This window comes from Chlamydotis macqueenii, chromosome 8 (genome assembly GCF_036417535.1).
Source record: "Chlamydotis macqueenii isolate bChlMac1 chromosome 8, bChlMac1.mat, whole genome shotgun sequence".
Classification (NCBI taxonomy): domain Eukaryota; kingdom Metazoa; phylum Chordata; class Aves; order Otidiformes; family Otididae; genus Chlamydotis; species Chlamydotis macqueenii.
In genome coordinates this window covers 1597909-1608983 of record NC_141563.1, presented here as the reverse complement: position 1 = coordinate 1608983, position 11075 = coordinate 1597909, and the positions used below count along the sequence as shown (strand labels likewise).

Sequence of the window (11075 nt, the reverse complement as noted above, 5' to 3'; positions counted from 1 at the left end):
CTCACCCTGCTACACACAACCCCCCACCCTCTTGCGGCCATTCCTTTTCCAGCCGACCTTCCTTCACCACTGTGCCTGGAGCTCTGGTTGGTGCTCCTGAGTGTGCCCTGAGGAGAAGGCCTCTGCCCACTGGCTGCTGAGGCGTCAGCCCTGCTCTGCAGCAGTGGGTTCATGGAAATGGTGGGGGACAAAGTCCGCTCCTGGTGTTCAGAACAAACTGCTCCTAGCTCAGAAGAGCTTTTCACCATCTGCATTCCCAGACTTAAAGAAATTGAGATGGCAGAAGGCAGTTTGAGAGGTCTGAGATTCTTAAAGCTCCCCCATCTCACCTGGGGAGTGTCCTTGGATGTCAGACACCATCAGCATTTCTGCTGCACTCAGGGAGAACAGAGCCAGTCCTGTGAGGCCAGAGGATTGCCTGTGGCTTAGTGCAGAGTGAGGGGAGCTGGTCTGTGCCTCCAAACTGTTCCCAGCTGCCCTGGGCTTGTTCTTCATGAGGTGGAGGGTGATCACACTCTTGTGTTACCCTGAAAAACAACCAGAAAATGATGCGAGCAGAGGGATGCTGTGCTGACCACTGAACGTCTCACCCTTTCTCAAGGTCTCAGAACCCCACCTCCAGCCAAGGACACACAGGGCTCATTTCACCAACCCCACAGCGCTTCTCCATGGGGCTTCCAGATAACAAACTGTGCAAGGGGACAGCTTCACATTCTGGAGGGCATGTCATAGCTTGGGAGGACACCTCAAGGAGATGGCCAAATGTCTGAAGTATATCATCTAATTCAGGGGAAACCAGCTGCTTCTTCAGCCCCACAGACTGCACTGCCCACAGCCCCACAGCTGAGAGGAAAGCTGGGACACTTGTTCCCACGGACACGGCTGCATGGAAGGACCCACAAGATCCGGGTGTGACCCTGCAGCTGAAACTGCACCTCCCCAGCGAGCCTGGCAGCAAGAACGAAATAACACCAGCAATAACAGAGACAAGTGGAGAGAGAAGGAAATACAGAGCGAGGGTCTGGCTGCCAGCAGGCAGGGCAGAGGCAGGCAGGCACTCAGGACAGCGTCCCCCTCCCCCAGCTGTGCGTGCCCCCTCTCTGACACCACCATTGCTGGTCAGCTGCTCTCAGCCCCTGTGCTCTGCAGAGGGACATGGACACGTGGCTGGAGAGCCGCACCATGGCTCTGCTGGAGCTCCGGCCTCACAGGAGGGGGTTCATGTCTGGGACTCCCCAGCCCTGGGGGCAGAGGCTCTGGTGGGTGGGAGAGGGGGCCAGGGCTCTTGCTCAGAGGAAGGGGTCTTCATTGGAGGGGATCATATACAGAGTTTTCTGGATTCTCCCTACCACAGTTCTAATTTTAGTTTCCTCTAATTCTCTGATAATATCCCTCTCACCTGGAGATTCTTGTCCTGAGAGATGTTTCAGTGTCCCATGACTTTTCCCAGTCAGCGCTCACAAACTCCATCCCAAACTCTGCACATTGAACTTTGCCCTACAGAAACCTGCCTGTTTACGGGGTCTGGTCTGCCTGTTTGCAGTTAGAAAAAAAAACAGAGGTCAGGCTAAGCCTGATGATTCCAGCAGAGATGATGCTGGTGCTGTCCACAGGCAGAGGAGAGGCTGGAAGTGCATTCGGAGATCCTGGAAGACGTGCTGATCACTCAGTTGGAGTTCAGGGGATTGAGTGACTTGTAAACATTTATGCCTCTGTTATCATTAATCCCCTCCCATTTCCAAAGAGTAGGCAATGGAAAACACAGACCCTGGAAAGTTCCTCATATTTATAGGAATCCTTCTCTTCATCTTCTCCTGAAAACCTCATATTCCAATTGATCTTAGAGTGAGCTGAAGCTGTGAGCAGCCCTGACACAGCACCCTCTCAACAGCACAAGGACCCTGCCATCATGTGGGTCGCTCCTTGCCCCCACAGCTTCTCCCCACAGCAGCGCTGGGAGCTCCCCAGGCAGGCTGAGTGCTGACCCTGGCAGGCGGCAGAGTCCCTGCCCCAGCACACAACCCCTGGGCTGCAGGGACCCTGCTCTGAAGGACAGCCCTGGGCACCGCTGCCTGCAGGCACCCGCCTGCACAGCCCTGCAGCCATCCCTGGGAGAAGGCAGCCGTCGTGCCCTGTCCCTCTGATGCTGCAGCAGGGAAGCCCTGCTCCAAAGCACCAACTTCCCCTTTGAGAAACCGAGAGCCCTCCTGACACATCCCATAAACTGTCAGATGCACAAGCTCTGGGAGATCTCTCCAGGAACAACAGCTAAATTGCCCTGCACCCAGAGACTTACCACATAGAGGGCTCTGAAGATTCCTCCTCACTGACCTCTCAGCATCCTCCCGCTCTCAACTGCCTTTAAATTCTCTCCGCTGCTGTCTCTCTGCAGCGCTGCCCACTTGCCATCAGCTCCCTCCATGCCAGGAGCCCAGCCCAGCTCAGCAGCAGAGGCCCAGCCCAAGGCGGCACTTTCTCTGTCCCCTCGGGGCTCCCTCCAGCTGTCCCTGGGGCTGCAGGGGAACCTGCTGCCAAACAGCCTGCAGCCACCACGGGGGTTTTGCTCATTTGCTGGGAAAGAAGAGTCACGTCTTTTCAAGCACTGCCATTTTCCTGCTCACAGACAGAGTCAGCTCTAAATATCACCTGGCCTTGTCCCGTCAGCAGGCAGAATACCCAAAGTGAGGGATCTCCTCTACCCCTGCTGAGGGAAGGGATTCAGCACAGTCAGTGCAGGCATCTCACCCTGGGTCTGTAGTGCTGGCGCTAGAAGAGGGCTCAGCTCCCTTCCATGCACACCACAAACCCACAGGAGCTGGGATTCCTCTTGCCCCTGTTCAGCTCAGCACAAAAGGGCATTTGCCTGTGAGCTCTTTCTCTCAGCTCCCCTCCTCCTTACTGGAGATGGAGGGCAGCAGGGAGTTCTGTAGATGCAAAGCCCTGCTGACAGCTGAGGTGCCTGAGGTGGCCCAAGGTTTGTGCAGGAGACTGCAGGCTCAGGTGGAGCAGTTAGGGACAGGGCAGTGTCTGGGGCTTCACCTTGGAGGCTGTTGGGAAATTCCTTTGGCAAACTGAAATGAGAGCAGGTTCCCACATTTAGGATAACGAAACCTCTTCCTACTCAGGACATGCACGGAAACCTGTAGAGGTGTCCATCTGCCCCGCTGGAGTGATTTTGCACACGGAGAGCTGGGATTCTCTCTTTCCCTTCTCCACCACCTTTATTTGTCAGATCTCCACTGACCAGAATGTCTCACGGCCTCCTGCCAGCGCTGTGCAGCCCAGGCCTTCTTCCCTCTGGATCTGGGGAGAGCAGGGTTTGCTCTCTCTGTGGGCACCTACACTGTTGAGGAGTGGGGGTGTCACGGGCCACTCGGGACTCGTGACGGTTCTTTTAATGCGATCTTGAAGTGCAAAATTACGGCGAACACACCAAAGGGGTTGGTTTCAATGAAACAGCACAAACTTTATTATTTTGCCCTTAAAGCGGCGTGCAATAGGTGAAAGGGTGTGAAAAGGAAAAGTAAAGATAGGGAAGGAAAAAAAGACGATAATAGCTACCACCAGGGGTCCAAGGCATCCCTACAGTCCCAGGTCCAGGCAGAGTCCTGGCGGTCCTCGCGATCGATGTCGATCCTTGGTGGGGGGAGCTCTTCGGAGGTCTCGTTGTTAGGGGTCGACCTTTTATGCCAAGTGGCAAATGTTGCTCCTCCTTACGTCGGGGATCTCCGCCTGCTCTCGGCCCTTAGGATAGAAGTGTGTTTTTTGTACATTATAATTAGCAAAGTTCCGTTAAAGGGCACTTTCTCACTGTTGTTTTTGAGACAGCAGTTGTGATTCATCCTCCTCGATAGCAGCTGCACAGTTATCTCTGCCAGTTTTGACAACAGGGATGAGCCGTGGCACCTCTGCGCCACTCTGTCCGCCGTTTCAAGCATGTTGTATATTTTGTTGTTAGGCCAGAGTCGGCCTTGTCCTTAACAGTTCCGTTCTGTTCCCAGGAGGAAAAAAAAAACACAACTGCATCTCAGGCAGGCTGCTCACAGCAACTCATGTCAAGTTGTGAGCCTAACTTTTAGGCCAGATCAAGTCCCTAGTCCACCTGGAAGTCCTCGATGACAAGGTTGAGACAATACTGGTTTTCTGACCGACCCTTACACCACCCCATGGCTCAACATCGTTGTCAGGACCGCATGGTGGTAGCATAACCCTCAAAGGGAGACAGGAAAGAAGAGAGAAAGAGAAAGAGAAAAGTAACAGCAGCATAATTACCATACAATTTGCAAAAAGTTAAGCTGTTTCTCTAACATACACTAAAAATCTTCTAATTCTATATCATGTTTTTCTCTAGGCAATCTGCCTTGCACTAGCAGATTTTGGAATATCTATGTAGGTTGGAACATTTAGCAGACTGTGTGCTTTAAGTACAGAAGTCAAATGTGTCAACTGATTCATCATTTTCCAAATTCTGACATACAGTATTGCTGACAAAACAAAACTTATTAAGACTAGTACTAAGAGAACAATAATGGGGTGACACAATTTGTTCAACATGCCTGTTGCAGTAGGTGACCACCCAAAAACTGTGTCCCACCATCTATGTTCTGAATCTTTTTCTACCCTTTCCAAAACACGGTGGATTTCATCCACATCATGATGAACTGTTACTAAGGTTTTCTGTCCGTTTTCCCTGATCTTTCCCAGGATCTTGATCAAATCCTGGTGTTGTAATAATTTTTTTACCCAAGTGAGATTCATTCCAATTGGTGCAGGTAGCAGTTCATGAATCAGTGTGTAATTAGATTGCAAGAGTTTGTGAGAGGTCACCCGTGCTAAGTAAGAAAAGTCACATCCAGTGATTTTAGTAAAATTACAAACACAAAAATTTGAGTGGTTCCTAGTATCTACAACTGCATCACTTACAGCTATGGAATCGCAAACAGTCCGTAAGCATGCACAACCTTTGCCAATATATACAAGTATTGTCTCAGGGTTTTCGTCAGGACGAATCTCGAAATGGCAAATGTTTTGTTCAGTGTCAAGACAAATGTCTTGGGCTCTGATGGTATTGCTTTCACAAATGAATCCTTGTTGTTCCCGCACAATACATGCATCAACATCAATACTTTGCCATTTATCTCCGTTTTTCCAGGCCCATACTCTATGCTCCAGAGGATAGAGTACAGTTCTGTTGTGGTTCAGTCCTAGCGCAATGATTGGGTATATTGTATCTACCGAAGCATTGTGTATGTGTGTATACACAAAAGCTGTGGCCACGTTGTCGATGGGGTTATAGGTAAAATTAACCAGATACCACCAGGACTGGAATTTCCTTTCAAAGTCAGTGGCACTGTCCCAAACTATTTTCCGAATTTCAGTGGGGAAAGTGCCTTCTTCACCTTCTCTTATAATTGATGCGGCTACTGATTGCATCCACAGTTGAGCTTGGATACAACTGAGAGCCAGGGAGAGGTTGTTTTGGACCACACCGAGTGCATCTATAACCAATTCATGGTCTTTTTCATTCACCTTCTCCCATTTTGGTAATATATTTGATAACATCCATTGATTAGTTCCCAAAGCCAATAGGGAAGATCGTAAAGGACGTTGCAATTTAGTCAGGTCACTAGTTGTGGTAGCCAATTTGTTCATCAATACCTCTGAATCAATACTATTTAGAACTCCCAATCCTGTTCCCAGAACACCAGTTAGGTCTGTCTTTATTCGTTTCTCGGAAGGGGTCCGTTTTTGCAGCCAGGTTGTCCATCCCTCGTAAGAGGTTTTTAGGAAAGTTGAGCAAGCTGGCTGAATTTCTGAAGCATTATTTTGCATTGACAATTCAACTTGTTTGAGGGACCATGATGGATTGAATAACATCTGTTGCTGGCCCATATTTCTAATTACATATGGTCCAATCTCAAAAATTTTCGGGTTCAGTACAATAACTGGTTCAGTGGTAAGAGGTGCTGTGTATCTTGTCATGTTGGGGCTGGGAGTAGTAGTTGTTGTTGGCTCAATAATGGCCATTTTAAATTTGAATGTCAGTGCCACGTCACCTTTCTGGTTATTCCAGAGACAGATTACAAAGACAGGTTGGGTTAGTGTAAAATTACTCCAGCATTCCAATTTTTCCTTTTCAAGGGCACAGAGACTCTTTGTGAGTACAGATTCATTAGTTCTTCTTACAATAATTTGGGTTGCTTTTTCATGGATAGATCCATTGACCATTCGGCAACCTATTTGAATTTTTTCTCCAATTGTTCCCATCAAGAGGGGAGCCCTGCTGTCTCTGTCCCAGCCCCACTCGTGCTCTGAGTACATTTCCATTTCATGCTTAATCACAGTGGCCAAGTTTAAGTCCACCCGTTTAAAAGGTGGTCCCATGCTTCCTGTAAACCTAAGGTAGGCGTGAGACCATGGCCATTCGGTGTTCTTTTGATTACAGGTTAGTGGTAAGATGCAGAAAAATATTGTAAGCCCAATCACAAGTCCAATTAAAAAATTGGTCATTTTTAGAATTTATGCTTCCAAATTATCATCCATGTGCAGCTTTTCCCACTCTCTGTTGTCCCTCGGAGTTCTTCTGCAAGATAAAATAACAGAGCTTGCCTCCTTGAGGCACAGTTAAAATGACGGAACTATCCAATGGGTGTTTATCCGATGTTCCTTTCCCAGGGCATCAGAGGCTACCCACGCATATGTGAGAGAAGGGGTTAATGAAACTTTAATAGACATGGCATTTATTGATTATTGCTGCGCATACTAATACATATGATGCTTTATGCTTTATGCTTTATGCTTTATGCTTTACTAACTAGCTATTGTAAAAACTATCCGAGGGGGGGAAGTCTTGCATTCCTCACAAGACAGTTCCTGATAAGAACCGAGGGGCCTTGCTTTGTGCTTTGAACTCCTTATCTGAAGCGAGAAGGCCTGCACCTCCTCACACGGACAGTTCCTGATAAGAACTAAGGGGCCTCCTTTAAGAACCAGCTAAAACAGACCCTGAGGGTTGGACAAGAACCAAAGCATAACTGAGTCTGTGCGAAAACAAAGGGTTACTAGCGGTGACGAAGAGGAGCAGCTCATCTTCATCCCCACGACCCCCGACGACCACCACCAGGAGGCACTGCGCAAGCGCAGGTGGGGGGAGTTTATGAAAATGACCCCTTGGGACTAATTTTAATACGAAGCGGGGATAGGTCATGCATATGTATAGGTGAATTACGGAACTTCATGTATATGTAACACCTGGATGTATACATTCAAAGTGAGTTGCCGCGTCAGGCGCGCACAATTTTGGCGGGACTACCCCCGGTGCTGCCCGGCACCGAATAAACATACCTACTTTACAATCTTACAGGTTGTGGAGTCTGTTTTCCACACGTCAGTTTGGCGAGCCAGCCAGGAGGCTCTCTGCTTGGCTACGGGAGCAGCCGCGGAGCGGATGCTCCTAGGCACGCCCCGAGCACTTTCCTCGGAGGAAGCCTTCGCTGCCAGCCGCTCACCATGGGAGCAGACAACAACCTCCTGAAGCCGCGGACCAAACAGTATGTTTTCAAAAAGGGCTGCTGATGAGATGCACGGAGATGTCCGGTGCACAGTGTAGTCCCTAGGGGGAAAGGTACCATATGAAGGGGGGTTTTGCTGACCAAAGGGTGGCCGCTAGCGATCTTGGGAGCAGATCGAGCAAACCCGAGGTAACCGCTGCATCCCATTTTTGGGAGCCAGGATGGACCTGCTGATGACCGGTATATGAGAAGCAGGAGAAGGGTAAGCGGGCCTCTTGTAATTTTAAAAGATACTTGCAGCTGCTAGAAGGTTGACAACTGGAGCGATGCTATGTTAAATCTCTTTAGGTATTGATTTTTGGTTATTGTAATAGAATATTGGGTATTGGCTACTGATTTGGACTTGTTGAACCATGGCGTTTGTGTGAAGGATTTTGCGTGTGTGGGACCTTTTATGGTGTAAAGCCTGTGTTGTGAAAGCGTGAGTGAATCCCAGGAATCTGAGCAAAGCTGTGACTGTGTGTGTGGCATGAGGTCTGTCCAGCTGCCCCTAGCCGCCCAGATTCTTCTGAGGTGGGCTAGAAACCAAGGGGACTTTCCTCTTTCCGAAGTTTCTTGTATGATTGTGTGACCACTAGAGTGTGTGGATGTCCGTGAGAGTGTGGACACTGTGAGCACCTTTGTATGTCGGCACAAAAAGAGCTTACATAGAAGTGTGAGAGATGATTTTCTGTGTGAGTTGTATTGTTTGTGTGCGAAGATTGAATTGGATCCAAAGGGTGTGTTTGTAACCGCGGTAGTAGTTTATTGTGTTTTGTCATTGTAGATTCCTTTGTTCCCTTGTAGTGAGACCCCGATGGTCCTGAATGGTGTCCTTTACACCACGATAACTCTTGTAAACCTATATTTGTTCAGAGTGTAAGTGTTGTAGTGAAAAAGTTGTGGGTAGTGTTTGGCTGGAATTTTGAGTGTCCTAGGTGAGTAAAGAGAGGGCTGTGTATGTGTACGCTGGAAGACTGAGGAAAAAGAGGAAGTGGCAGCCCCCGTCAGACTCTGGGGAAGGGGTGGTACAGCAACTGAGCTGCTGGACATGGAGCAAAGACAGGATCAGAGAATAAATCAATAAATATGGGAGGGGGTCAGAGTGGAGGAATATTAAAGAAAAGTCCTCTAGGTTGTGTACTTGCTCACTGGAAAGATATTGTTCGGACTGGAGGTACGGAAAGTAAGAAGACCGTTATCAAATATTGCGATCAATGGTGGCCGTTGTATAAGCTAGAAGGCGAGGCTAAGTGGCCGCTTAATGGGTCAATAGATTATAACACCCTTTAACAACTGATGCTGTTTTTAAGAAGAGAAGGGAAATGGGATGAGGTTTCGTATGCGGATATGTTTTTCACCCTCCGAAACCACCCGGAGTGGCAAAGGGGCTGTGGAATGGTACCCCCACAGGACCCTATGGTACTCGCGCTTGAGCGAGAAAACAACAAGGAGCTCAGAGGTAAACTGAGGCGGTGTTGTTCTGCAAATAGCATTGGACAAAGATGTACTAAGACAGATAAAATTCACCAGACATCAGAACAAGATTTAACTGATTTGTTTAAGCCTCCCGCTCGACCAGAGGAACGGGATGTGGACTCGGACAGAACTCCCCCGGACAGCCCCGTATCTTCCCGTACTAGGAAGAAATCCGCTCCAACAGTTTTGCAAGCACCTCTCCGGGAGGCGGTGGGGCCGGATGGTGGGACGATGTTAATTAAAGTACCCTTTTCTACTGCTGACCTAGGGGAATGGAAAAGATTGCAAAAGATTATAGAAGTGACCCGCTAAGTGTAACTAAACATTTCCAATTTATTAAGACAACACAATCCTGATTGAAATGATATACAATTATTATTGGAATATCTGACTGAGACAGAGAAGCAGTTAGTTTTAAGGACAGCAGGGAATCTGGCCGAAGACTATTATAAAGTCACAGGAGGGGATGTTAAGGAACATTTCCCCCTCCGAGATCCAAAGTGGGGTGCAGGAGTATCAGGAATGGATTTCAAAGGGAATGGAGAAGGCAATCCCCAAAACTATAAATTGGTCAGCTTTATATGCAGTTAAGCAAAGTCCTTCCGAGTCCCCATCCGAATTCCTGGATCGACTGAGGGACGCGATGCGCCACAACACACCGCTGGATCCTGGGTCAGAGGTAGGAGTACAACAACTAGTCTCCCTATTCTTGGGTCAATCCACAGGAGATTTAAGGCGCAAACTTCAGAAAGCAGGAATTTAGAAGTGCTGCTGGATGAAGCATGGAGAGTGTTTAGTAAGAGAGAGGAAGAATATAGGCGAGGGCAAAAGAAGCTGATAGCCGTCATCCGGGAAGAAGGGGAAAGAGGGACTAAACGGGACCTGCCCCAGGTGGGTAAAAATCAGTGTGCTCTCTGTAAGAAGTTCGGTCACTGGAAGAAGGAATGCCCAAGGAATAAGGAAAAAGGCCAAAGGGCTCACACAGGAAGAACAATAGCCCACGTAGGGGAAGACTGACGGGAACGTGGGGGATCTACCCTAGCGGATCCACTGGTTGTAATTAAGCTAGGGGAAAAACAAGAAGTAGAATTCTTAGTAGATACAGGGGCAACATACTCGGTTTTGAATCAAGCCTTGATGCCTCTGGGAAACGATTATGTTATGGTAAAAGGGGCGACTGGCCAAAGTGAAAAGGCATATTTTTGTAAGCCTCTAAAATACAAATTGGGAAAACAATGGGGCATTCACAAATTCTTATATATGCCCAACTCCCCAAAAGCACTTTTGGGAAGAGATCTGTTGGAACAATTGGGAGCAAAAATCACATTTGAAAAAGGAGAAATTACTCTGGAGGTAAAAGATCAGCAATATGTTCAGTTATTAAGTCTCCCCTCAGAAGGAAAAATTAATGAGGAAATCCTAAACCAGGTGTACCCGGGGGTATGGGCTACCGACGTACCTGGAAGAGCGAAAAGTGCTCCACCTGTCGAAGTTAAAATTAAGGAAGGCCAAAGACCGGTAAGAATTAAACAATATCCCCTAAAGAAGGAAGACAGAGAAGGAATCCAGCCGGTGATAGAAAAATTTCTACAGTTAGGACTATTAAAGGAGTGTGAGTCAGAATTCAATACCCCTATATTACCTGTTCGGAAACCCGATGGGTCATATCGGGTGGTCCAAGACTTACGGGCAGTGAATAAGATAACTGAAGACCTCTATCCAGTAGTGGCAAATCCGTATACCCTGCTGACTGTGTTGACACCTGAAATAAGTTGGTTTACTGTTTTAGATTTGAAGGATGCTTTCTTTTGCCTCCCTCTCCATGAAGCCAGTCAAAAATTGTTTGCTTTCGAATGGGAAAATCCTAAAAGTGGTTGAAAGACCCAGCTCACTTGGACGGTGTTGCCGCAAGGATTTAAGAATAGTCCTACCATTTTGGCAATCAGCTTGCAAAAGACCTGGAATCCTGGGAAGCCCCGTCTGAGAAAGGAAAATTGTTGCAGTATGTGGATGACATCCTGATCGCTACCAACACAGAGGAAGACT

The 11075-nt window shown here is 48.1% G+C and overlaps 1 protein-coding gene across 1 annotated transcript; it reads right to left on the bottom strand.

The window, feature by feature from the left end:
• Positions 1-4183: 4183 nt before the first annotated feature.
• Positions 4184-5982, bottom strand: LOC147599800 (uncharacterized). The gene is made up of 2 exons (XM_086753603.1): positions 4516-5982; positions 4184-4210 (listed from the first exon to the last, which is right to left on the bottom strand). The coding sequence occupies exons 1-2, from the start codon at positions 5980-5982 to the stop codon at positions 4184-4186; spliced, it is 1494 nt and encodes a 497-aa protein (XP_086609729.1).
• Between the last annotated feature and the right edge of the window lie 5093 nt (positions 5983-11075).

Excerpts from the sequence above, each read along its gene's own strand:
- LOC147599800 (XM_086753603.1), bottom strand. The coding sequence starts at position 5,982 with ATGACAAGATACACAGCACCTCTTACCACTGAACCAGTTATTGTACTG. Across the intron at positions 4,211-4,515 it reads ACCCCATTATTGTTCTCTTA|GGTTATGCTACCACCATGCG; the intron begins GTACTAGTCTTA and ends TCTCCCTTTGAG.